Raw genomic sequence first — 27,614 nt, 5'->3', positions numbered from 1 at the left:
CGGAGCGTCAGGCCGGCGGGAAGATGGCGGTTTCGGTGGCAGGGCCCGGGTCGGTGGAGGCGCCCAGTTCACTGCTGCTCGTGGTGGGCGGCGAGTGCGGGTGCCCCGGGCTGCTAGCCTATGTGCTGGAGGAGCTTGAACGAGGTCGGGCCGGCCCGGAAACGCGGTGTCGGGGAGGCGGGCGCGGCGGCGCATCTCGGCCTAAGGGCCGGGGGATGGGGCGGGGGGCGGCTGGATCCGGGGGCCCCGGTGCCCCGATCCCCTTACCGTTAGGCACAGGGCGCAGGCAGAGGCCGTGGGTGCCCGCAGAGGAAACAGCGTTCGGGTTTGGGCTGGACTGCTCCGCCTCGAGCGGGTTGCAGACCGGGGAGGGGATACGGGCCGAGGCTTTGGGACCCACGCGATTGGGCAACATGGGCAACGGCTCCGCTTCCCGCCCTCCGGGCCCTCCTCGAATCCTCGGGCCTTAGCAGCCCGGGCCTGGAAGTCCTGGAGGGAGGAGCAGGGATGGGGAGGCTGGGCCCGGCGCTCCGGGGCCTACTTTCCGCAACTCCATGAGGAACTGCTAATTGGGGTGTGGGCGGGTGCTGCCTGCTCAGGGGATTTGGCACCTGGGGATGTGAGTCATAGGTGCACCTGCAAGGTTTACCTGCAGCCACTTGGCACGGTGGGACCGGCAGGCGTGGTGCACCCCAAACCGTGATTGGAGGGCATTCATCCGTCCCCCATCTCTCAGATCGGCAGGGCCTGCCGTCCGTGGCCAGTAAAATGGGACGGCAGCACACATCTCGGTTCACAGGATTAAGGAATGTCACCCCACAGGGCATCAGGGATAGCGTGGGGACCATGGGCAGGCTCAGGCCTGCCCTCACAGGACTAATGGGTCTGGTTGTGGGGGCGGGTACCAAAGTGAGTGAGGAGATGGACCAAGTTTTAAGCTCAGATGGTTACAGGAGTGTTCAGAGAATGCAAAGGGCTGAGAGGACATGAAGGGTGGGGAGAAGGACCTCTGGGCAGTGGGAACAGCTCACGCAAAGGCTCAGAGATGGGAACTGTGCCTGGCAGGGCTGAGGAACAGTGAAACCAGTGGTGGGGGTGGGAGGATGACAGAGGGGACAAGATGACTGTTTAGGAGGCCGGGACTTTCTTTCTGATGTCCTGAGTCTTCTCTGTAAAATGCCTGAGTTACACTTTGGGTTCCTTGAGGGTGGATGCGGTGGGCTCCAAAGGCACATTGGATGGTTCTGAATTTCCAGGCCGTCATGTGCAGGGGCGGGTTGAGGGGAGGGGCCTGTGGCGGCCCTCGCCAGCCATCCGCTAGTTATTGAAATATTCTGGGAGCTGGGAATCCCAGCTGATTTCCTACCTCGCTTCCCCCCTCTCCCCACCAGGCATCCGGTCATGGGACATTGACCCTGGCGTCTGCAGCCTCGATGAGCAGCTCAAGGTCTTCGTGTCACGGCACTCGGCCACCTTTTCCAGCATTGTGAAAGGTGAGGCTGGGGACCCTGCATGCCCCAGCTCTCCCCTTCTGCTCATTCAGTGGACAGGTGTTCTTTGAGTGCCAACTCTATGCCAGGCATGGGGGTCAGGGAATGGCTGTAAGCAGCAACAGTAATGATACAACTGAGATCTACTGAGTGCAGAGCAGGGGCAGGCCCTGAGCAAGCACTCACTTCCTTTGGTCATCAGCAACCCACAAGGCAAGAACTTGTGTTTTTGTCCCCAGTTGACAGGTAAGGCAGTGAGGTGTGGGGGACAGGGAGACCTCTGAGGAGGGTCTTTTTGGATGAGAAGCAGCTGGGGCTGGTGTGTAGGGTGGAGGGAAGGGCCCAGTCAAAGGGACAGGACATTTGGAAAGAGGGGCTGCTGAGCGGGAATGGAGGGTGGAGTGTAGGCCTGGCGTGGCAGGGACTATGTCTGGTTTATGCTTGTGACTCCTTCACAGGGCCAGGTACACAGTAGATGCTCAATAGATGGGGAGCTGAGAAAGCAAGATCGAGGAGGGAGTTGGGGTTCCTGGGCCAGCCCCACATGTCCCGTGGCTCCCTGGGGATTCTGGGGTGACCGGGGTGAACAGAGCAGCTGCTGGGCGGGCCCTGGGTGTCGCCTGCAGCTCCCCCCTGCCTCAGCCAGCCTGTTGAGTCACCTCCAGGCCGCTGCAGGAGGGGAAGGAAGTGTCCGTCGCCTCATTGTCCTAGTGGTTCTGGGTGGCTTCCTGACCCTCACCATTTGGGGGAGCTGGAAATCCCATCCGCCCTGTGTGGCCTTGGCAGCCACTTCCCCTCTCTGTGCCTTAATTTCCCCACCTGAATGGGGCAATATCCGCACATGATAAGAAGCCCGTGATAAACTGATAAAGGGTAACCAGCAGTAGAGGGTCCTTGCCTCTCCAGACGCAGGGCCGGGTGCTTCATGTTTGAAACCCATCTGGTCTCGGGGGGACAGACGAGGGTTCGGATCCCAGAATCAACCCCACTCCCCCTCCGTGGCCCATGAGGCCTCCCTGCCCTCGGCTCCCTCCTGCCGCCCCTTGCTGCAGCCCCACCTGCCCCTTCCTGATCCTCAGACACACAGAGCTCAGTCCTGCCGCAGGGCCCTTGCCCATGTTGTGCCCTTTTCCTGGTGTACCCTCCTTGGCCCTCCCTGGGCTCAGGCTCCTTGATTAGCAAATGAGGGTGACAGTGGCGTCCCCCGCAGGGCTGAGAGCTGTGAATTGGGCCCTGCCAGCAGTGGAGGCCTTGTTGTCACTGCTGTTTCCAGCGTGAGGCCTGCCAAGGCGGTTTCCTGTTCTTGCCTCATCCTGACCTGCAGCTCTGCCGTATGCCTGTTAATCCCTGGATGACCCTCTGGCTGGGGGTCCTGGGAAGCGGAGTCCTGGAGGGGCTCATGGCCGCCTGGGGTCACACAGTGGGGCAGGGTTTGACCTTGCCACAGGCTGACCCCCATGCATGTGGCTCAGCCCTAAACTCACAGGGCCCGGTTCCCCCACAGGCCAGCGGAGCCTGCACCACCGTGGAGACACCCTGGAGACGCTGGTCCTCCTGAATCCATCAGACAAGTCCCTGTGTGACGAGGTAGGGAAGGGTAGGCTCCTGGGGGGGAGCGGGCTGCCGGGACGAGTGCCATCCCCTGGCCTCACCTCACGTGTCCTTGCCTTCATGCTGCCTGGAATCCTCTTCTTGCCACCCAGCAGCAGCGAAGCGTCCCCCGATGACTCCAGCCTCGATTTATTCCCTCCTCAGAGCTGATGGTGGGAGCGGGTGGAATCAGAAAAGGCTGGAGTTTGGGAGGAAGGAATGAGATAGGGAAGGGCTGGAGGTGGGAGGGCAGAACCCGACCCATGTGTGCGTCCTGTGCGTTCCCTTGGGCTGGGCTCCGCTAGTTGTCTGAACTGACTTAATACTTCTAGCTTGTGGACATCTGCACTCTTCTCTCAATTTCCCATGAGAAAGATGAACAAGATAGAGCCCCGGGACACCCCTCCAGATACTCTTGTACAGGTTGATTCCTCTGATCAAAAATGCTCCCTTTTGCCCCCTGAAGGGGCTCTGGAGGAGACAGAGCCAGACACAGACCCCTCTTCCCCATGGCACCAGGGCTGGGCCAGAGGGAGAGGTGGGCTTCGGGGAGCCCAGAAAGGGTGTGCAGGGCTTCCAGGAGGAGGGGGCACTGGAGCTGGGCTTTGTAGAATGAGCAGGAGTTGGGAGCAGGGATAGGGGGTCGAGCCCAACAGGAGGCCCACAGGCTACAATCCCGGCTTCTAGTTTAGTACTGGCCAGGCCGTCATGGGGACAGGAGTGGGTTGGTTATATATAGATTAGGGGCTGGGGACCACCCCAAAGAGGGGTGCTGACTATGTCACTGCACAGAATAGGGCCTTGAACACTCTCCCCCTCCCCCAGCTCCTCAGCTGGGGACCACCCCAAAGAGGGGTGCTGACTATGTCACTGCACAGAATAGGGCCTTGAACACTCTCCCCCTCCCTCAGCTCCGGAACCTTCTGCTGGACCCTGCCTCTCACAAGCTGCTGGTGCTGGCTGGGCCCTGCCTGGAGGAGACGGGGGAGCTGCTGCTCCAGACAGGGGGCTTCTCACCCCGCCACTTCCTCCAGGTCCTGGGGGACAAAGAGGTAAGCCGCCCCCTCACCATCCTGCCTCTGAAGCCTGGCTCATCCCCACTGGGCTGAGTGGCTCCAGCGACCTGCTGTCCCCCTGAGCATCGCCCTTCCTCCTCTGTGGGATAATGGTGGTGGCGTGTGCTCCTCCTGGGCCCAGTCCCATGACCCACTACAGTGTGTGGGCCTGTAGATCAGCAGATGTCTCAGAGGCTTCAAGTGGCACCGCACATTCTAGGTCCCATCTGAATGGGGGTCCCTTCTGAATCCCTTAGTCTGGGTGGGGCAAAATGAGCAAAAAACTGGCAAACCATGTTTGGTTTGATAAGAACCAGTACACAGGGGTGGCGGGGGGTGGTGAGTGTAGAAGGTCTCTCTGGAGGATGCTGTGCTTTAGGAGTTGAGAACAGCAAGTGCAAAGGCCCTGGGGCAGGGAGAGTGAGAGAGGGTGGGGGAGGGTAGAGGTGGACAGGTGGTGATGGGCCCTTCTGGGCTGTGGGGAAGGCTGGGTTTTTGTCCTGAGTGTGACAAGGGCAGGCAAAGGGCCTTAGTTTTCCCAAGGGGCTGGGTGTTGCCTGGCTCCAGGTGACCCCTTAACCATTCCCCCCTCTACAGATCCGGGATCTCCTGGCCTCCACACCCCCGCCTGCAGACCCGCCCAAGCTCACCATCACCTGCCCGACCTTTGGTGACTGGGCCCAGCTGGCACCCGAGGTGCCCGGCCTCCAGGGCGCGCTCCAGCTGCGGTTGAACCCTCCAGTACAGCTGCCGGCCTCTGAGGGCCTGCGTGAGTTCCTGGAGTACGTGGCCGAGTCGCTGGAGCCACCGTCCCCCTTTGAGCTGCTCGAGCCTCCGGCCTCCGTGGGCTTCCTCAGGCTCGCCCGGCCCTGCTGCTACATCTTCCCTGGCGGCCTTGGGGATGCTGCCTTCTTCGCCGTCAATGGCTTCACCGTGCTGGTCAATGGTGGCTCCAACCCCAAGTCAAGCTTCTGGAAGCTGGTGCGGCACCTGGACCGGGTGGACGCCGTGCTGGTGACCCACGCGGGCGCTGACAGCCTCCCCGGCCTCAACAGTCTGCTGCGGCGCAAGCTGGCGGAGCGTGATGAGGCGGCCGCTGGCGGGGGCTCTGGGGATGACCGGCTGCGCAGGCTGATCTCCCCCAACCTGGGCATCGTGTTCCTCAATGCCCGTGCCGCCGCCTCGCGGCTGGTACGCGGGGAGGATGAGGCGGAGCTGGCCCTGAGCCTCCTGGCCCGGCTGGGCATCACCCCCCTGCCTCTGAACCGTGGGCCGCTGCCGGCCGAGCCCACTGTGCTCTTCCAGAAGATGGGCGTGGGCCGGCTGGACATGTACGTGCTGCACCCGCCCTCGGCCGCCGCTGACCACACGCTGGCCTCTGTGTGCGCCCTGCTGGTGTGGCACCCCGCGGGCCCCTCCGAGAAGGTGGTGCGCGTGCTGTTCCCTGGCTGCACGCCGCCCGCCCGCCTCCTGGATGGCCTGGTCCGCCTGCAGCACTTGGGGTTCTTGCGGGAGCCTGTGGTGACCCCTCAGGACCTGGCGGGGCCTCGGCGAGCTGAGAGCAAGGAAAGCGTGGGCTCCCGGGACAGTTTGAGGAGAGAGGGCCGGACGACAGCACCCTCCAGGCCTGCCCAGGAGCGCCCCGGGGTGGCCCAGAAGGAGCCACTGCGGGCTGAGGCCCCTCGCAAGGCTGAGAAAGAAGCCAGGCCCTCCCGGGAGGTGAAGAAGGACCCCAAGCCGAGCGCCCCTCGGACCCAACCCCGGGAGGTGCGGCGGGCGGCCTCCGCTGTGGTCAGTGGCAAGAAAGCGGGTGCCCAGGTGGCTCCCAAGCCCCGCAGAGCACCCAACACACCCCGCCCGGGTGTCCCACCAGCAGAGAATGGGCCCCGCAGCCCACCTAGCTTCCGGTGCAGAGAGGCCAGCCCCGCCACGGAGGCCTGCGGCTCCCCGGCCCCCCGGCTGGTGGCCACGCCCAGCCAGGAGAGCAGCCTGGAACTGGGGCTGAGCCCAGCCGGGGAGGAGGGCGGCAGCTTGGAGGAGAAGACGCTGGAGCTGCTGTTGGCCACCAGCACCCCCGAGCCGTGCACACCCTCACCCGCCGGAGCCCACCAGGGCCCAACTGAGAGCAGCGGGCCACTGTCACTGAGCCCGCTGCGGGGTGGGGAGCCTGGGCCGGATGCGTCCCCCACAGTGACCACCCCCACAGTGACCACCCCCACAGTGACCACTCCCTCGCTGCCCGCCGAGGTGGGCTCCCCGCACTCCACAGAGGTGGACGAGTCCCTGTCCGTGTCCTTTGAGCAGGTGCTACCGCCACCACCTTCCGCCGCAAGTGAAGCCGGGCTGAGCCTCCCACTCTGTGGCCCGCGGGTGCTCCGCTCGGCCTCCCCACACGACGTGGACCTGTGCCTGGTATCACCCTGTGAGTTTGAGCACCGCAAGGCTGTGCCCATGGCGCCGGCACCTGTGTCCCCCGGCAGCTCCAATGACAGTAGTGCCCGGTCCCAGGAGCGGGCGGGTGCTCCAGGGGTGGAGGAGACACCACCCACGTCCGTCAGCGAGTCCCTGCCTACCCTGTCTGACTCGGACCCCCTGCCTGCCGCCTCTGGCACCGCGGACTCGGATGAGGACACAGAGGGCTTTGGGGCCCCTCGCCGCGACCCACTGCCTGACCCGCTCAAGATACCCCCGCCACTGCCCACCCCACCTAGTATCTGCATGGTGGACCCTGAGATGCTGCCTCCTGAGCAGGCCCGGCAGAGAGAGGGCCTCGGCCGTACCCGGAAGCCCCTCACCCGCCCCAGCCGTGGCATCGCTGCCCCCAAAGCCACTCCAGTGACCGCTGCAAAGACCAAGGGGCTGGCCAGTGGGGACCGGGCCAGTCGGCCACTCAGCGCCCAGAGCGAGCCTAGTGACAAAGGAAGTCGGGCACCCCTGGCCAGAAAGTCCTCAGTCCCCAAGACAACCACTCGAGGTCCATCCGGTAAGTACCTGGGGGTGGAGTCCTGCAGTGGGTTCCCTGCCCAAGTCCTCCTGTTCCCTACTTGCTGTGTGGTCTCAGCCATACGCACCACCCTCTCTGGGCCTCAGTTTCTCCAATAAAATGGAAGCTCTGGTCTGACTCTCTAAGCACTTGCAATTCCAAGGTGCTCAAGCAGTACCATCAATGGAAATGTAATGTGAGCAACATCCATCGTGGTGAATTTTCCAGTAGCCACTGTAAGCAAAAAGAAACAGGTGAAATTAATTTTAATAGTGTATTTTATTAAACTCATTTGTGTGGAGGGTCCCAAGACCACCCGCAGGTTGGATGATTGCCTAGGAGGACTCGGTGTATGGTCATACTCATGAGTTTATTACAACAAAAAGATACAGAGCAGGGTCAGCAAAGGCAAAAGACAAGGGGGAAGTCCCAGGGAAACCAGGCACAAGCTTCTGGAAGCCTCCTCCCAGTGGAGTCACATATCATGTGCTTGATTCCCTGAGCTCCAAGCTGTGACGACACGTGTGAAGTGCCGTCGATCAGGGAAGCTCCTTAGAGACTCAGGGCCCAGGGTTTCTACTGGGGCTGGTCGTGCAGGCACCCTCTATCTCACACGTACGCTGGAAAGGTTTCCAGGATCCAATTCTTGGACACCAACCGGGTGTCCCACAGTTGCCCGCAATTCTGACACTGTCTACCCAGAGACAGAATCACATTCCACAGGTAAAGGGCTCCTTCCCCCGAGCACCATCCGCTTCAGGTGCCAGTCACAAGTCCAGGCTGCTACCCGTGCTTCTGACTAACTGGTTGTAAATCGGAGGTTCCCATGCCCCCCTCCTTCGGTTTGATTAATTTGCCAGAGCTGCTGACAAAACTCGGGAAAACCCATTTACTCACTAGATTACCAATTCAGTATAAAAGGCTCTTAAAGGATACAAATCAACAACCAGATGAAGAGATACATAGGGCGAGGTCCCAAACAAGGGATCTTATGTCCTCATGAAGCTTGGGGCCCTGCATGGTAGCACAAAGCGTTCTGGTTCCCTGGTGTGGAAGCTCTCTGAAAAAGGGCCAAAAAGCTGCCTTTTGAGGCTTTTATGGAGGCTTCATTACATAGTCATGATTGACTAAATCATTGGCCAATGGCGATTGACTCAACCTGAGGCCCCTCTCCCCTGCCCAGAAGTCAGGGCGCAAGACTGAAAATTCTGACCCGCTAATCACAAGGTTGGTTCTCCTGGCAACTAGCCCCCACCCTGGGGTGGGATCCAAAGTCACCTTCATTAACATAAACCCGGTTGTGATGGAAAAGGGCTTCTTATTAATAACAAGACACCCATTTCACCTTTTTGGCCCTAAAGTGTTTTCTGGAACTGAGGACTAGAGACCAAATATAACAAAATATGCTCCCATTGCTCATATTGATCAGAAAATTCCAAGGGTTTTGGGAGCTGTGAACCAGGAACTGTGGATGAAGGACCAAATGTATCTGAGAATGACCAAATGTATGTATTTCTTATAAATCACAATACTGCAGTCCTCCCCCTGGTGGAACAGATCCCTTACAGCAAAGCAATCATACCTATCACAGCACTTATATTTGGGGTTGCATTAATTAGACCAGATGTAGCAATAGTACCGACATAACTAGGCCAGACATTTGGAGAAGCCGGTGTGGGGTAGGGATGGATGGATTGATTGATTTTTGGCTGCGTTGGGTCTTCGTTGCTGTGTGGAGTCTTTCTCTAGTTGCGGCGAGCGGGAGCTACTCTTCGTTGCGGTGCGTGGGCTTCTCATTGCGGTGGCTTCTCTTGTTGCAGAGCATGGGCTCTAGGCGCGTGGGCTTCAGTAGTTGCAGCACGTGGGCTCAGTAGTTGTGGCGCGTGGGCTCAGTAGTTGTGGCTTGCGGGCTCTAGAGTGCAGGCTCAGTAGTTGTGACGCACAGGCATAGTTGCTTCACGGCGTGTGGGATCTTCCCGGACCAGGGCTCGAACCTGTGTCCCCTGCATTGGCAGGCGGATTCTTAACTACTGCGCCACCAGGGAAGTCCTGGGATCGATTTAGAGAAACGTCATTTGCTACTTGTACCTTACGATCAATTTGTGCAGAACTATTCAGCACAGAAATCAGCTGGTGATTAGCTAGATCCTGCTCCTCCTCAGGCCAGTCATTTTCCACAGGTATTACCTCCTGAGGAGGCTTTAACTCAGGCTCTCAATACATCATCATCAATATCAGTGTTACCCTAAGACTCATTTACATGAGGTAGTTGAATCTTACCAACGACAAGGTTACACCATATCGAAATATGGTTACTGTACGATTCATTTTCATTACAGAACAAATCAGTAAGAGCTACAGACGTGTTCACTTTGCCTTCCCAACAGAATCTGCCTTTACCCGTATACCAGATGGTATTAAGGACAGAGGTCGTGACCATTGGCCACGATTCAGTTAGCTCCGGATTCCAAGGTAACCAGGGACAAGTTCACAAGCTTATACTGAGTCTGATTTCCATTGTGTGTTGTATCACAGGGCCCACCTCCCTCCTATGGGGAGGACACGAGTTGTATTTAGAATATTCCTATCCCAACTAACTGCTGCAGGGTATATTTTATTTCTAGCTTTACTGGAGGTGTGATCAGTCAGGGTGCATCTGTGTAAATCATAAATGTCCCCAGAGAACTTCCATAAGCTTGGAGGGCCGTAATATTCCGATAGGTGTGTTCGCCCCTGAGCCTCAGCAGCTAGGATTGAGGGCCACTGCCCCGGGCACTTCAGCCTGCATATGTATTTAAATAGTCAAGAGGCCTTGTTGGATCGGGGTGCACGGCTCTTCCCAGTGCTAGTTCTAGCATATCCAGCATTATTGGCAGAGTCTGCCTGACCCACTTTGCTAAAACCTCATTCTCTTTCCAGGCTGGCTCCCATCCTTCGCCTTCCACCTGGAAGAGAACTCCCCCTAGTCTGCCTATTCTAATTAATCTTTTTCCTCTGAATGCCACTCTTCCTTAAAAACAAATTCCACTTGTCCTAGGATACCTACTAGCACCTATTTACCCTAAGGCTGTTTCTGGCTTGTGGGTCAGTGTTGTTGAATCCACCAGAGACGTTGTTGCCATTGTGTACTAATGGCCTGGGTGCAGATAGGGTGCATGTTTTGCACCCCAAAATTTTGGGTCCCCCAGACTAGGCTTAGATGCATGGTAAGCACACCTAGATGTAATTTAATTTAGTTTGAGTATGCCATGAGGTTTCCCATGGCCTGCCTTGTCTCTCGTAGGGCCGTACCCCAGGGGAACTTGAGCTACCATGTGATGCCCACTGCTTTAATCCCATCAGGGACCCAGTGTCTTTCCCTATTTTGATGAATCGTTTTCCATCCACAGAAACAGGGTGACATGTGCTTGTGCACAGCACACCCTCCCATGTTGGGCATGCTGCCATTTTATTTTGTCCATCATAACCAGGGACCTTTCTAAGCAATTGATTGTCAAGATCTATAATTACACAGTGATTACATAGATCAGTCTGCTGGGAGCTATACATCACACAGTTTGAGGTCCCAGTAGGAAGCAGTTCCCAAATGTTATCCTTTGTAGTAGACGTAGCCCGAAAAATAGGAGTCAGAAGATACAGGCGCATCACTAGAATTTCATTTAATCTTTTAACAGTTGGTCCTGTTCATTAATATATCTCAGGACCAGAACGTCTTTCCAGAGCAGTGCCATTCAGGTGTGCAGGCTGCTGTTCAATCTTGTCGGGTCCCAAAATCAGGGCTGATCTCAGCAAACTAGCTTCAGCCTGCTGGGCATCCGGTATCCTTCTGCTAAGAGATTATATTATTCTCTTGCTCTGAGGCTCTCTCCAGGTGCTAATAAAATGTTGGATTTCCCTCATTGCATAACCCACTTATTCATCCCTTTACCCTCAGCTGTTATTTTTCTTCTCCATTTGTCATTTATCTTTACCCACACTTTTCCACTCTTGGAAGGGACGTTAGTTTGGCCACCGTGCTGGTCCAGGTTGCTGCCAGGAAACTAGGCTGGCAGGTGTCTCCCCTGCCCCGTCCACTGCCGCTGACATAGAGTAGGGTTACACAGGTACAGAACTAGTGGGCTCTTGCAACCGCTAGGCAGCACGGCAGCATTCACCGTCAGCACCAACTTTGCCAGAGGGGGTGAAGGCACATTCTGGGCCCATCAGGCCCTTAGGAATTCTGACATAAAGGTTTAAAGGTAGAGTTACAGTTTCTTGTTTAGGAATCATCCCTGCTTCTGGCCCCCACAGTTGCATCCCTGGTTCTGGGACCACTGCATCGAGTAGGAGAAGAAAAAAAAAAGTTGCTGTGATGCGGGGAAGAATGACACAGTCGCGTCAGCATCTTCCCCCACCCCGACTTGCCCACACCCCCAGAAAAGTGGAGGAATCTATCCAGTGGGGACCCGCCCTCAGCCCCGCTCATGTTGAGTGTGAGCACATGCTCGTGACGGTGTGTAAGCCAGCCTCTCAAGCCTGTATCTCCCCTGGTTTTAGACAGCAAATGCTTCAGCCGCCCATTCCAATTTTCTATTAAACCATTACTCTGAGGATGATACGCAACACATCTGGTGTGAAATCTCTTGCCACTGTTGGACAGTATGGGCTGTAAAGTGCACCCCTTGGTCCGAAGAAATGTAACTCAGTGGCTCAAGTTGTTACAGTATTTTCTGTTCCAATCTTACAGTATTTTGAGCATTTGCATCTACCATCAGGTATGCAAACCCAGTGCAGGGTGTCTGTTCCTGTTAGGGCTCATTGATAGCCCCCCGCCCCAGGGCTACTGGCTTCGGTCCAGTGTAATCCACTTGCCGGCCATGTGTGGGGCCCTGCATTGCTGCAGCCCTCTCCCCATGCCGACTCATTCATGGACCGCCCTCCCAAAACGTTCACTTGGTGGTTCAGTGACCTTCCAAACCTGGAAGGGGTTCTTCTGGTGGGCATTGACATGTCCTACTTTAACACGCCCCTTAAATTCCCAGAGTGATTTCCATAAGGCCGCGCCCCATGCAGGCACCCCTTTAATAGTCCAGGTTTCCATTGCCCATCTGCCCGACCACACAGCCACGCCATGGGCTGCGGCCCAGGAGTAAAAACCCAAACATAGGGGCTTTTACCATTGCTCAATTCTTCCACCACTGCTAGGAAAACAGCGTGCAGTTCAGCCCACTGAGCCGATTTGTTCTCGCTGCCTCCAATCAGAGTCTCGCCATCCCCTGGTCTTAATGCAGCCGCTTTCCAAGCAGGTTACTATCCATTCATCTTGAAACTGCCATCCATAAAGCAACCGTGCTTTGTGGTTCAGTTGAGAGCCGTCCACAGGGCAAGGCCACGTGCCAGTCGGTTCCAGCAGCTCCTCAGGTGGCTCCAAAGTCGGTCCTAGAGGAAAAGAGGCTACGTGCTCATGATCCAGTGGGTGCCTCCCTGCGTTCCCCTGGCAGCGTGCTCTTGGATGAACCATTTCTCTTTTTATTATGGAACACTTCTGGGCACTGCGTTCATTGGAGTGTTTCTCCAACATCACCCAAGACATTATGGGCATCTCAGGTTTCATGATTATTTTATGTCCATCAGTAATCGAGGTGACCTCAGTTAATGCCCAATCGCAGGCTACTAATGGTCTCTCAAATACTGTGTATGGGCGGCAGCATCTCGGAATTTTCTGGTCCAAAATCCCAGTGGTCACTGCTGGGAGGTGCTCGTGGGCTTTTGCCAGAAGCTCCAGTCTGCAGAGTATACAGAGTATGGCAGACACTTCCCAAATCATATCTGAGTCGGGGGTCAGCAGGGCCCAAAGGCCAAGTTGAGAGGGCTGCCACCGTTTGTAATTCAGACACAACCTGCTCTCGTTCGGGTCCCCAACTCAGAGATTTCTTTCGGGTAGTCTTACAGATGGGAGCAACATTCCCAGATGAAAATCCAAATCAACCAACCAAACGCTGGGCTTCTTGTTTGGTCCTGGGGAGGACAGTGACAGCAGTTTATTTTTAGTCTCTTGTGGAATATCCCAGGTGGCCCCTGCCCAGGTTCTTCCTAAGAATTTGACTGTTCGGGCAGGCCTGGGGACCAGTGCTGGATTTATTAACCCACCCCAGTTGGTCATGTGCGTCACCATTGCACTCAGATCAGTCCTAGCCTGCCCTATGGTTTCCGCTATCACCATAACGCCATCAGTATAGTGTATGGTTACACTGGCGACCCGCATCAAGTCCGCGTCCCTTCTGACCAAATCACAACAGTAAGCCAGTGAGTTCAGATACCCCTGTTGCAGCACAAGAAAGGTAAATTGGGATCCTTCCCATGTGAAGGCCAACTGCTGCTGGCTCTTTTCTGAGATCGAGACAGGGAAGAAAGCATTTACGCGGTCACTCACTGAGTAGCAGCCTCCTTGCATTTTCTGTGTGTCCGGAACGGCTGAGCCGGTGGGTGGTACAACTTAGTTTAAGTCTCGATAGTCTACAGTTAGTCTCCATGAACCATCCTTCTTTTCCCCAGGCCACACAAGGCTACGGTACAGTGAATTCGTGGGTACCCACACTCCAGCTTCTAGCATATCATGAATTAAAGTGGTCGTCTCTTTTTGTCCACCAGGCGTTCTAGATCACTCTGTGTTAGCCACCTGTGTGTGCTCGGGCAGTTCTAGCAGCTCCCATCTGGCGTCGCCAATTAAAACTGGCCGGAGGGCGGACTTACAGGCCTCTGCTTTACAATATTAAGTAGGGGGGGCAATCCCCAGTCAGCCATAATCTCCATCCCAGTAATACAGTCAGGTAAAGGAGATGTGACCACCTCACACAAAGTCTGTTCACTCACCCCAGTTTTCATGCCAATGTTCACCTTAATCCCATCAACGTTTGCATCTCCAGTTCCTCCCAGTCTAACCTTAGCCCCCCCCCACCAAGACTTCACCAACAGGTGTTGGAATCACAGTGCTTTGGGCTCCTGTATCTAGGAATCCTGGGAAAGTCTCCTCCCTCTCCTGGCCGTTTTTCTCCACGCCTGTGCAGATGGCCTTGGGTCCCCACCCCGGGGGTGGAGCCAGAAGATCCTGGCCTCTGCTTCAGTCTTTATCTTGATTCATCTTCCTAATCCTCACCCTCAGGGGGTTCCTGGTCAGGTTTCTCCTTGTAATCTTTGCCTCCTGGCTTTCGAAATTCCTCCAAACTAGAGTAAATAGTGGACTTGTTTGGGGCCCTTTAACAAAACGTTGGGGGCCGCACTGGTCCACCCAATCTCTGGTAGTGCTGCATCTGTTGCCGAAAACTCGGCTTCTGTGAACCAGTGCCACCTCGAATCTTGCAGGGAGAGTTTTGGGTGAAGTAGAAAAGAATAGCTTTAAAAAAAAAAGAACAACTTTATTGCTTTGCCAGGCAAAGGGGGGCACAGTGGGCTCATGCCCCTGAAAAACTGTGTCCCCCAACCCAGGGGGGATTTGGTGAGGAGTTTTGTAGCAGTGGTTCAAGGGTGGGGTTGTTGATAAGATTAAGGTGTGTGCAGGGCCTGTACTCCTTTAATCCGGTCTCAGGTAATCTCTTGATGAGCTTCTCTGGTTCCTTTCATCTGGCCTCAGATGCTGTTCTCTGGAATGAATAATGCTGACATCTTCCATTTGTTGGGGGTTTTAGTTCTGTAAAGAGCTCAAAGATATTGTTATGTGCATCTCTTGAGGTGGAGCCAGGACCCTGCCCCAAGGCTGCACTATTGTTTCTTGGCGGCTCCTCCCTTGTCTCTGCATCCCCTCCCTTCCCTGATTAGCAACTGTTTGAATCTGCCCTTTGGGACTCAGGGAAGGTCATGGAGGCTGGAGTCTGTTCCCTACAAACAAGGAACGGGGGACACAGAAAGGCTTCCGTCCCCAGGAGCCCCACAGGGTGCTGCTCGGTTTCACCTGTTTCAACTCTGTCAGTGTCTGCTTTATTCATTCTACATTTCAGCAGCCATCTGAAGATTACCACTCCACTAGGTCAAGTCCCTTGACTCTCCCCTTTGTCTCTCCCCATTTTCATAATTACTCTAATGTTCTTGGTGTCATCAGGGAAGCTGAGATAGCAGATCTGATAAGGCTTCTTGAACTGTTGTTCAGTTTTGTAGCAGTAAAGTTCCATGGGGTGCCCATGCAACAAGGGTCCCGTTAATCACAGCATTTACCAAAACCTGGGTAACAGGCATATTCAGTGGGTGAATGTCCCAGTTATAAAGCTAATCCCACATGGCTTGCATAGGAAGCATCTCAGCTGCTTCATCTGGGGTGTCCCACTTGGCATTTATGGGGTGAGTTGGGCAGTCCCCCCTCTCAGGATAAACACACGTTTCAGTGGCGTTTATCCAGTCGACCAGGCTGGTTATTCCTTCGGGAATAACCTCCTGTGTGTCTGGAACAATCTGTGCTTGTTCAGTAGTGAGTTTCGGGTCCTGCATCAACCCAGATGTGCTCTTCTGCTCTGCAGCCTTCAAAACCAAAGACACAGCCCCCAAACTGGTTACTCCCACGATCCATTTTGGTAAAGGTTCTTCACGAAACTGATGATACCAGTCTACAAAGTGAGTCGGTTTCTTTACACTCTCTCCCCTGGTTTTAGTTGTTTCTTGGTTTTGCCCTCCCCCTACATTAACTACCTTCTTGGTGACCAGAGACCTTAGAGGTATTTCCTGTTGCCCCTGCATAATTTTTCCCTCTCTGAGCGGCTTTGAGGCTAATGGCCAAACCTCAGATCTACCCAAATCTGAACTTGGTTCGACATCAAGACCCGAACCAGCACTTTTTTTAACTTTCATTTTGGCTGATAGAGATAACAATAACCAGGAAGCTGTGTATTCAGCATGCTGCTTGCTTATTATTTTGCATTTCCTTATATATCCAGCGAGCCAACTCCTTGGGTGTTGCGTCTACTACCATTTCTACATTCCATTGGTAACTTTTACCTTTAGTAACTGGTCACAGTGCAGCTGCAGTTTCATACTGTGGGTGACTAGGTAGCTATCTGGGGATCGGCGTTTGCTCATTCCCCACCCTTTTATCCTTTCTCTTTAAAAAACAAATGTTTCTGTGAGCCAGGGTCATTCTAGCAAATCCCACTCCTGACACCAATCAAAAAGGGTTCCTGGACCCAGTTCCACTGTGTGTGTGTCTGTGTGTAGGTTTCCCCACACCAACAAGCAATTCTTGGATGCCAGCAGTGTGTCCAGGAATTCAAATCAATTCTGACACTCTCTACCCAGAGATAGAATCACATACCACAGGTAAAGGGCTCAGTCCCACAAGACCACCCTCCACTTCAGACGCCAGTCACAAGCCCAGGTTTCTACCTGTGCTTCTGACCAACTGGCTGCAAACTGGGGGTTCTGATGACCTCCTGCAACTCAGGATGCCAATTGCAAGTCGAGTTTGTTACCTGTCCTTCTCACTGACTAGCTATAAATCAGAGGTTCCCATGACCCCCTCCTTGGGTTTGGTTAATTTGCTAGTGCAGCTTACAGAACTCAGGAAAAACCCATTTACTCCATAGATTACCAATTTATTACATATAAAACACTGTTAAAGGATACAAATCAACAATCAGTTGAAGAGATACATAGGAGGAGGTCCCAAACAAGGGATCTGATGTCCTCAGGGAGCTTGGGGCCCCACACAGTGGCACGTAGAAGCACTCTGGTTCCCTGGTGTGGAAGCTCTCTGGAAAAGGGCCAAAAAGCTGTCCTTTGGGGCTTTTATGGAGGCTTCATTACATAGTTGTGGTTGACTAAATTATTGGCCAATGGCCATTGATTCAACCTCAAGCCCCTCTCCCCTCCCCCAAAATCAAAGGGCAAGACTGAAAGTTTTAACCCCTTAATCATATGATTGGTTCTCTTGGCAACCAGCCCCCACCCTGGGGTGGGATCCAAAGTCACCTTCATTAGCAGAAACCTTGTGTTGGAAAGGGCTTGTTTTGAATAACAGACACTCATTTCACTTTTATGGCCCTGAAGTGGTTTCAGGAACTGAGGACAAGAAACCAAGTATTGTAACAAAAGATGCTCCCATTGCTCTTACTGATCAGAAAATTCCAAGGGTTTTAGGAGGTGTGAGGCAGGAACTGTGGATAAAGACCAAATATATCTGAGAATGATCAAATTTTATATGTATATTTGGAAGGGTTCCCACCATTTCCCAAATGATAAGAAGAGTGGCTCACCATGCCTACACTGCTTGTACAGCAATGTAGTTTATGCTGTACACTTGCTCACCCCTTCCTGGGGAGTCTGGAATTTTGGAAATGGTGGGAACCCTTCTGAAATCCAAGTTCCCAGAAGGCAGCCAAGGGCCAACCTGTCAGCTTTCTAAGGATAGCAGTCTTGGGCTTGCTGTGCTTTTTTTTTTTTTTTTTCAATTCTTAAAAATTGGGCTAAAATTAATGTAACATAAAATTGACTACCTTAAGCTATTTTTAAGTGCACAGTTCAATAGCATTAAGTACATTCATATTGTTGTACAACTATCACCACCATCCATCTCCAGAACTTCTTTCATCTTGTGGAACTGAAACTCTGTCCCCATTAAACACTAATTCCCCATTCCTCCCTGTCCCCAGCCCATGGCAACTACCATTCTACTTTGTGTCTCTGAATTTACTATTCTAGGGACATCATATAAGGGGAAACATATAGTATTTGGGGTTTTTTGTAACTGGCTTCTTTTACTTGGCATATTGTCCTCATGCTTTATTCATGTTGTAGCATGTGACAGAGCTTCCTTTTTTAAGACTGAATAGTATTCCATCATATGGATGGACCACATATTGTTTATCCATTCATCCATTGATGGATACTTGATTTGCTTCCACCTTTTGGCTATTGTGATTAATGCTGCTATGAACCTGGATGTACAAATACCTTTTTGAGACCCTTGCTTTCAGATTTGGTGTATGTACTCAGAAGTGGGATTGCTGGATCTTATGGTGATTCTATTTTTAATTTCTTGAGGAACTGCCATACTGTTTTCCACAGTGGTCGTACCATTTTACGTTCCACCAACAGTGCACAAGGGTTCCACTTTCTCCACATCCTTGCCATCACTTGTTATTTTATGGCTTTTTGATAGTAACCATCCTAATGGGTGTGAGGTGGTATCTCACTGTGGTTTTGATGTGCATTTCACTAATGATTAGTGATGTTGAGCACCTTTTCATGTGCTTGTTGGACATTTGTATATCTTTTTAGAAATGTCCTTTGCCCATTTTTTTTTTAAATTTATTTATTTATTTATTTACTTTTGGCTGTATTGGGTCCTTGTTTCTGTGCGAGGGCTCCCTCCAGCTGTGGCGAGCGGGGGCCACTCTTCATCGCGGTGTGTGGGCCTCTCACTATCGCAGCCTCTCTCGTTGCGGAGCACAGGCTCCAGACGCGCAGGCTCAGTAGTTGTGGCTCACGGGCTTAGTCGCTCCGCGGCATGTGGGATCTTCCCAGACCAGGGCTCGAACCCGTGTCCCCTGCATTGGTAGGCAGATTCCCAACCACTGTGCCACCAGGGAAGCCCTTTGCCCATTTTTGAGTCACATTGTTTGTCTTTTTGTGGTTAAGTTGTGATAGTTCTCTATATATTCTGGATATTAATCCCTTATCAGATAATGATTTGTAAATATTTTCTCCCATTCTGTGGCTTGCCTTGTTACTCTGTTGATAGTGTCCTTTGATGCACAAATTTTTTTGATTTTCATAAAGTTGAGTGTGTCTATTTATTCTTTTGTTGCCTGTGCTTTTGGTGTCATTGCCAAATCCAGTGTCATGAAGCTTTTGCCTTATGTTTTCTTTTAAGAATTTTATAGTTTTAACTCTTATATTTTGCTTTTTGAGTTAATTTTGAGTTAATTTTTGGATATGGCACTAAATAAGCATTGAGCTTCATTCTTTTGCATGTTGATATCCAGTTTCCCAGGGCCATTTGCTGAAAAGACTGTCCTTTCCCCATTGAATGTTCTTGGCACCCTTGTCACAAATCATTTGACCATATATGTGACAGTTTATTTCTGGGCTCTCTATTCTATTCCATTGATCTATATGTCTGTCTTGATACTAGTACCACATTGCCTTGATTACTATAGCTTTGTAGTAATTTTAGAAATCAGGAAATGTGAATCCTCCAACTTTGTTCTTCTTTTTCAAGGTTTCCTTGGCTACTTGGGATCCCAATGAGCTTCCATATGAATTTTAGAATGTATTTTTTCTATGTCTGAAAAAAAAATCACTGGGATTTTGATAGGAATTGCATTGAATCTGTAGATCACTTTGGGTAGTGGTGGCATCCTAACAATATTAAGTCTTCCAATCCATGAACATGGGCTATCTTTCCATTAATTTATGTTCTCTTTAGTTTCTTTCAGTAGTGTTTTGTAGTTTTCGTGTACAAATATTTTACCTCCTTTTTAAGTTGATTCCTAAGTATCTCATTCTTTTTATGCTATTGTAAATGGAATTGTTTTCTTAATTTCCTTGTTGAATTGTTCACTGTTAGCGTATAGAAATGCAGTTGTTTTTTGTGCATTAATATTGTATCCAGCTATTTTCTGAGTTCATCTATTAGTTCTAACAGGTTTCTTTTTTGTGTGTGGAATCTTTAGGATTTTCTACACATAATATTATATCATCTGTGAACAGAGATAACTTTACTTTTTCCTTTCTAATGATTCTTCTTTAAATGTTTGGTAGAAACCCAGTGAAGCCCTGGAGGTTTTGATTACTGATCCAGTCTCCTTACTATTTATAAGTCTATTCAGATTTTCTATTTCTTTGTGAGTCAGTCTTGGTAGGTTTTGTGTTTCTAGGAATTTGTACGTCTCTTCTAAGTGATCCAGTTTGTTAGTGTATAATTGTTCATAGTACTCTCATAATGCTTTTTATTTCTGTAGGATTGGTAGTAACATCCCCACTTTCATTTCTGATCTTACTAATTTGAGTCTTCTCTCTTTTCTTTTTTTGTTTGTTTGTTTGTTTAAAATGGAAAGTTTATTTGCTCAGTACACCAAATAGAATGCAAGCACTGTCATGACAAATACACAGAAATATGCAGATCAACATAAAATAGTAATTTAGTTTAAATGAAGGGAAATCTCTTTAAATGTTATGACAACGTACTCCCAAGAATTTTTCAGTTAATTATACATTTCAATAAAATAAACAGTAATGAATTAAGTGGAACTTAGCTTTATGAATTTTTCTTAAAAATAAAAATCCAACCCCATTAATCCATGCCAGTTAAACACTCTAACTAAAATCTTCAAGTAAGTGCAAAAGGAGATGGAGTTAGTTACCTTTTTTGCTTGAACAGTCCCAAGGAAAATGGTTACTACAAATACAGCAGGCAAACTGTTAAGACCGACCGATCTAGAACATGGTGTTGAACTAATTTCAGTCTCAAGTTGTACTAAATGCTCATCATTAGTATGACACAGTTTGGTCCATGATATGGTTTAATGCCAAGACAGATCCCAATTTGTTACAGAAACACATAGATTACTGTTGCTTTTTTTTGTTTTGTTTTTAAATATATATATATTTTAAAAGCCAGGTATACTTCCACATACAAAGGCAGGTTTTCCCAGGAGGAATTTACAGAAGGTAGTCTGGGGTGCACCGGGTCACATGAGGCTCTCCATGACGAGGTGCTGGGTCAAACTGAAGGAAGGAATACTTCAAAGTGTCATCTAATTCCATGATAGCAGCCTGGTTCCCACAATGATAACAGTAATTGGGTGCACTGAAAATGGTAACCACATTCTAATCGTGACACCAATTGTATCCCTCCATTACAAGTTGGTGAGCATGAGAAACCAGTGAGACTACTGGCATGGTTAAATGTTTCAGAAATATCTTGTCCAAATGTGTAGCCAGCACCGCGTGGTGAAATACCCCACCCACCACGATCATCTGGATCTGACCATAACGGATCACACATTGGGCCCTCATGTGGAACTTCTTGTAAACGATCCAGGGCTCTTATATGATCTAGTGTATCTATGGATGGGGAGAGGACACCATGGAGGCAGGATATCTGTCCATCTACTAAAGCTGTAAGTGGCAGATAATCAAACAGATCTGTAAAGTATTTCCAAACATTGGCATTTCCATACTTTCACAGACATTCATCATAAAAGCCATATACTTGGGTAATTTGTCGGCTTTCGTGGTTTCCTCTCAATATTCTAATATGTTCTGGATAACGCACCTTTAATGCCACAAGAAGAGTCAGAGTCTCCACAGAATAATAACCTCTGTCTACATAGTCACCCATGAATAGTTTGTATCTGGTCATTTCCCACCGATTCTAAAGAGTTCCATAAGATCATGGAATTGACCATGCACATCTCCACAGACGGTAACAGGACAACGGACCTCTTGCACATTTGATTCTTTTGTTAACATTTCCTTAGCCTGGTTCTCGTTAAGTTGTTTACACTCGTTCAGCTGCTCGACTGGTCCAGCTCCTTGGTGAACGCCTTGTCGTCCATGGTGGCCCGAGCCCCTCCCCTGCTGCCTCCGGTCCCCCTCCCCGCCCCCGCGCGCCCCAGCGCCGGGCGCCGCTCCCCTCACCCGGCGCCCTCGCCGGCAGCCAGCTCACAGCGGGAGTGGAAGGAGCCGGGAGCGTGACCCCGCGCCCCGCCCAAGCCCCGCGGGCGGTTCCGGGCGCATGGCCTCCAGGAGACCCCCGCCCGCCCTGGCCCGTTGGGCCGCGTGCCCCTGGAGTAGGTGAAGGGCGCGGGGAGGTGCGGAGCTCCCCCCGGACAATGGGCACCTGCCGCCGCCTCCCGCCCGCCGGCTGCTCCCGGTTCCCTTGCCCCTTCTCTCTTGCTCTTTTCTCTCTTTTTCTTTCTTAGTCAATCTAACTAAAGATTTGTCAATTTTGTTAATCTTTTCAAAGAACCAACTTTTGGGTTTGCTGATCTTCTGTGTTGTTTTTCTACTCTCTATTAAAATCTTTGCTCTAATCTTTATTATTTCCTTCCTTCTGCTAGCTTTGGATTTACTTTTGTTCTTCTTTTTTCAGTTCCTTAAGTTGTAAAGTTAGGCTGTTGATCTGAGATATTAATAAAAGTGTTTATACCTATAAACGTCCCCTTTATCACTTCTTTCCCACAAAAAGATTCTCTTTGTCTTTATCTTTGAACAGTTTGATTATCATGTGTCTCAGTCTGGTTCTATTTGAATTTATCCTATTTGGGGTTCGTGGAGTTTCTTAGATGTTTATGTTCATGTCTTTCATTAAATATAAGAAGATTTTGGCCATTATTTCTTGAAATAATCTTTCTGCCCCTTTCTTTCTCTTTTTTCTTCTGAGACTCCCATAATGTGTATGTTGGTCCTCTTGATAGTATCCCATAGGTCCCTTAGGCTCTGTTCACTTTCTTCAATTATTTTTCTTTGTGTTCCTCAGACTCAATAATTTCCATTGCCCTGTCATCAAGACCACTGATTCTTCTGCTTGTTCAAACCTTGAGTGGAATCTTTCTAGTGAATTCTTCATTTCAGTTATTGTACTTTCCAGCTCCAGAATTTCTTTTCATTTACTCTTATGTTTTCTATCTCCTTATTGATATTTGTATTTTTTCCATACATTGTCTTCTTGGCTTTTTCCACATCTTCCTTTAGTTCTTTGAGTATCTTTAGGGCAGTTTTTTAAGTCTTTGTCTGGTGAGTCCACCATTTGGTCTCTCTTAAGGGTGGTTTCTGTTAAATGTTTTTCCTTTCACTGGGCCATACTTTCCTGTTTATGTACCTTGTGATTTTTTTTATTGAAAACTGTACATTTGAATCTAATAATGTGATAACTTGAGATCTAAAATTTCCCCTTTCCCAGGGTTTGCTGTGGCTCTTTCCTTTGTTTGATTATTGTGGGCTGTCTCTGTGCTGGGGATCAGTCTGTGGTGTAAACTTAGGGTGTTCTCATGTCTTTTCTGATCCTGTACCTTTTGCTGGGCATCTGTGGTTGCCTTCTAAATTCCCCTGTATAGTAGTTGCTTTTGAGTGTCCTAGTGCTTAAATGTTCGTCTCCCGAAAGGGGAAAAAGAAAAAAAATGAAGGTGGAAGAAAAGAAGAAGAAAAAATTTACAGTCCTTTAAGTCCCATGTAAGTTGCTTCAAACTTATGCTGAGGGGCTGCCAGCACAACTCTCTAGGTGGGGAGCAGATTCTTGGAGCTTCCTACTGTACCATCGTCCCAGAATCCTGCTGTGTTCATTCTTTCCTGCATACTACTATATCAAAATGATTTTCAGCATGTAATCAATATAAAATATTAGTAGATAGTTCCCTTTTCTCTTTCCACACTACATCTTGGGAGCCTGGTGCGTGTTTTGCACTCCCAGCATGCCTTGGCTCACACCACGTTCCAGTGCTTGGTGGCCACTGCATCAGTCAGAGCAGGTCTAGAATTACCGAGGGAGGGCTGGTGAGAAATCAGCGACAACGATGACAGTCATAATAACTCCAGGTCATGTTCACTGAGCGCTTGCTTTGGACTGAGCCCTATTCTAGTTGCCTGGGGTGGTCCTGCCCTCCGGGAGCTGACAGGCATCTCCAGCTTCTCTCCCCATGTGGCTTGTCCTCAGCTCCTGGCCACCGTCGTCTCTTGATTGTCTTCTAGCCTCAGCGCCCCCCTGAGCCACCACTTCTTGTCTTTCCTGGGCAGATTCCAAGAGAGGCATCTGATGGGCCCTTGTGACCTTTGGCAGGTCAGGGGTTCCCAGCATAGTGGCAGGGAGAGAGAGAGGGTGGCCCCTAGGGCCCATGGACAAGGCTGGCACCCGGAGGCTGGAGATCATCTGAGACCTTCTCTTCCTGGGCATTTGGCCTCTTTCCAAAGGCCACAGTCTTGGCCACTCAGGGTCTCCTGCTCCCACTGCTTCTGATAAACCAACCATCGACATTAGTGTCAGCAAAGCCTGTCTTAAAGGGCCAGAGGGTAAGCATTTTCAGCTTTGTAGGACAGATGGTCTCTCTCTCAGCTACTCAGCTAGCTACTCACTCAGCTAGGTGTTGTAGCACAAAAACAGCTCAGTAAGTACTCAGTGGGTGTTCTAGTAAAACTGTATTTCCAGAAGCAGGCAGTTGCCATATTTGGCCCACAGGCCATAGCTTGCCGGTCCCTGCTCTACCCCTGTCCTCCTGCCCCATGGCTTCTGCGCACATTCCCTTTGTCTTCGCTTTGCTGTTCTGCCTCTGCTGCTCCTGTCCCCCTCTCGCCTTCCACAGCCACGGTGGCTCTCCCTTCCTGGGGCACCACTCAGGGTCCTCGACACCACTGTCCCCAGTTATGAGTGAGGGGCGCTACTTGCCCAAAGCTGGGGGTTTCATTCATTCTGCAAATGCCCCAGCAGCCCTCTGGGCCCACACCCTGGTCTGGGCAACGTTTATGATCTTAAGACACCAAACACCTGGCAGGCTTCCTGTGCGCAAGACCTGGCTACGTCCTCAATCAGTTGATGAGTTCACTGGCCCAGGAATGGTGGCCTTGTCCCCCTTGCACAGGCTTTGGGTTCAGGGCATGGACAAGGCCCTGAGAGCAGCTGCTGCAGCTCCATCCAGGCTGCCCAGCCTGCGTCACCCTCTCTCAGCTCTCCTTCCTACACCCACTCTGGCTCCCTGTCAACCTTGAGGGCAGGGATTTTTGTTTGTTTTGGTCACTGCCGTGTCCCCAGGGTGCGGTGCCCAGGGGAGTTTGATAAATGCCCGATTGGCTCCCCTTGAATAATTAAACAGGTGGATGCTGCTGAGAATTCCAGGTACTGCTGCTTTAGGAACTCAAGCTGTAAAACCCCCTCTTCCAGGGAGCCCTCCCTGGCTGCCCCCTCCCTCAGGCCCTGGGGATGTCTGTGTCCAGGGACTGGCCAGGGAGTGTCCAGGCACTGAGGGGTTGGCTGGGGTATTTGCAGGACAAGCCAGGGAGAGCTTGTCAACCATAAAATGGAGATCAGCCTTCCTGCCAGGGAGGGAGCCACTCAGAGAGGTGCAGGTGGAGCTGGGAGCCTTGTCCCGGGCCCTGGGTCTCGGCCCCTCCCTGTCCCGAGAGCTCACGACTGACCCCATCCCTCTTACCCACAGGGTCAGCTGGCAGTCGGCCAGGAGGGTCACTGGCCCCGCCGAGCTCCCCCGTCTACCTCGACCTGGCCTACTTGCCCAGCGGGGGCAGTGCCCGCCTGGTGGACAAGGAGTTCTTCCGGAGGGTGCGTGCGCTCTGCTACGTCATCAGTGGCCAGGACCAGCACAAGGAAGAGGGCATGCGGGCTGTCTTGGATGCACTTCTGGCTGGCAAGCAGCAGTGGGACCGTGACCTCCAGGTGCGTGACGACCCGGGTGTGAGACAGTCCCAATGACAGCAAATGTCACTGGGACATTGCCCAAGCTCTTGGCACTGGGCAGGGCCAGCGCTTCCCGGTGTCTTCCTGCTGAACCCACACTGTCCTGTGAGGTTGGTGTGACCTTCACCAGCATCCAAGGAGGGAGTGGGGCTCAGAGAGACTAAGCCATGCCCCCAAGGCCATGCGGCAATGAGGTCAAATGCAGGAGTCCCACCCAGCTCTGGGGACTCTGTTCCTCTTACATCCACTTCCTTGTCTGCAGCAAACCTGGGTGAGGTCGCAGGGTGGGGCTGGTTTGATCACCTCGCCTGACCCCTGGCACTGAACCTCCCTAATGTTATGAGAATCAGCCAGGAGGAATAGGTGAGATGTGTGGTGTCTACACAGCTAAGAACGTTGAGAATTGACCCTGAGGGCTGGGGTTGTCCCCATGGGAAGCCTTGAAATAGAACCTTGAAGGGTGAGGTGAATTTGGATAGAAGGAGCTTCCAGATACCTGGCCGCCCACTCAGCCTGTGAGTGTGCTGACACCAGCCTTGGCACACAGCTTATGGAGCAGCTGGGAGGGAGCGTCCCGGGCAGAGGGCACAGCGTGGGCGAAGGCCAGTGGCGGGAGCAAGCTTAGTGTATTCAGGGAGCTGGAGGGAGGCCTGGGCAAGAGAAGAGGGGGCGATGGCAGCGGTGGGGGTGGGCGGGAAGCATGGAGAAGAATTCACAGAAGAGTGGTCCGGTCTCCTGGCTTGTGAAAGGGTCCTTCGGGTGCCATGGGAAGGAGAAGGGACTTCGGGGACAGGCTGGCCGCCGGCTGCAGGCATCCAGGCCAGAGGTGATGGAGGTGGAGACAAACGCGGTCAGAGAAGAGGGGCCTCAGATGCCTTGGGGTTGGGCCGGGAGGGCAGAGGGCGCTCCCCCTCACCGTTGGTCCATCTGTCCCACCCACAGGTGACCCTGATCCCCACCTTCGATTCGGTGGCGATGCACGAGTGGTACGAGGAGACGCACGCCCGGCACCAGGCGCTGGGCATCACGGTGCTGGGCAGCAACAGCACTGTGTCCATGCAGGACGAGGCCTTCCCCGCCTGCAAGGTGGAGTTCTAGCCCCGCCCCCAGCACCACCCCCCGCCCCGAGTCCGCCGCAGTCCTGAGGTGCACCTGTGTCAGAAATAAACCAGGTACTCCGCGCGGCTGTGGCCTCAGTTCCTTCTGCCGGCAGGAGACTTGGCAGCACCCCGGACGGTCACTGCTGCCATGTGGGTCCCCAGTTTTGGGGGGGGACAGCTTCTTTGGAATCCCCAGTAGCCTCCAGGTCAGGCATGCTCTGGCTTCCGTGTCACAGATGGGAAAACCCAGGCCCAAGGGAGGCAGTGCCTCTCAGGTGATGACCGCTGGCCAGTGGAGCTTGCTGCTGACCATGGCCCTCCAGCCCATCCCAGCGGCCATGAGAGCCCCGTTTTATAGACGGGAAAGGCAGCTGCCAGACCCCGGCCACACAGACCATTTAGTGGCCTAGCAGAGATTTGAACCCCAGTCTCTGTGCTCCAAAGCCATTAAACAAAAGTTGCCCTCTGTTCCTAGGGATAATTGGCACTCGTGGCAGGAAAGTCTCACTCTACAGCAAGGTCTTAAAAGGTAATCTGAGGGAATTCTCTGGTGGTCCAGTGGTTAGGACTCAGTGCTCTCACCGATGTGGCCTGGGTTCAATCCCTGGTCAGGAAACTAAGATCCCACAAGCCACTTGGCTTGGTCAAAAAAACCAAAAAGCAATCTGAAACTTAAAAGCTACAAAACATCAATTTCCTGATGAACCCCCTCCCTGATCTCTCTATTCTGCATGTACAGAAACACCTAGATAGTGTTTTCAATAAGATGCCATCTGCACTGGGTTGAATGGTGACCTTAGAAAACTTATGACCAAGTCCTAACCCCTCAATACCTACCCCCCTTTTCCCACGAGGAGAGACTTCTTAGTCCAGGGTCTCAAGATGGGTTACTGTTTATACATGAGGTTGTATCACCCTGATTTTTCATCTTGGCCAAACGGTTGAGTACATACAGGTGCTGCCTCCTTGTTCTGATTTCATTTCTTTCCAGGGAGATTTTCTTATATTTATTTTCAATTAGCTGGTTCA

General features: G+C 51.9%; 1 protein-coding gene and 1 pseudogene across 1 annotated transcript; one reads left to right on the top strand and one right to left on the bottom strand.

Annotated features, from left to right (window-relative positions):
- MAP1S (microtubule associated protein 1S) lies at positions 1-27,614 on the top strand. The gene is made up of 7 exons (XM_036848633.1): positions 1-144; positions 1,392-1,493; positions 2,995-3,077; positions 3,992-4,132; positions 4,733-7,118; positions 25,229-25,464; positions 26,428-27,614. The coding sequence occupies exons 1-7, from the start codon at positions 24-26 to the stop codon at positions 26,581-26,583; spliced, it is 3,225 nt and encodes a 1,074-aa protein (XP_036704528.1). The 5' UTR covers positions 1-23; the 3' UTR covers positions 26,584-27,614.
- Positions 20,715-21,640, bottom strand: LOC118893275 (annotated as a pseudogene).

This window comes from Balaenoptera musculus, chromosome 3 (assembly GCF_009873245.2).
Source record: "Balaenoptera musculus isolate JJ_BM4_2016_0621 chromosome 3, mBalMus1.pri.v3, whole genome shotgun sequence".
NCBI classification, from domain to species: Eukaryota; Metazoa; Chordata; class Mammalia; order Artiodactyla; family Balaenopteridae; genus Balaenoptera; species Balaenoptera musculus.
This window is presented reverse-complemented; position numbering and strand designations above follow the sequence as displayed.

Bases quoted from the DNA above. Each gene is read 5' to 3' on its own strand.
- MAP1S (XM_036848633.1), top strand. From the start codon at position 24: ATGGCGGTTTCGGTGGCAGGGCCCGGGTCGGTGGAGGCGCCCAGTTCA. The intron at 3,078-3,991 runs GTAGGGAAGGGT...CCCCTCCCTCAG, and splicing joins ACAAGTCCCTGTGTGACGAG to CTCCGGAACCTTCTGCTGGA. The intron at 25,465-26,427 runs GTGCGTGACGAC...TCCCACCCACAG, and splicing joins AGTGGGACCGTGACCTCCAG to GTGACCCTGATCCCCACCTT.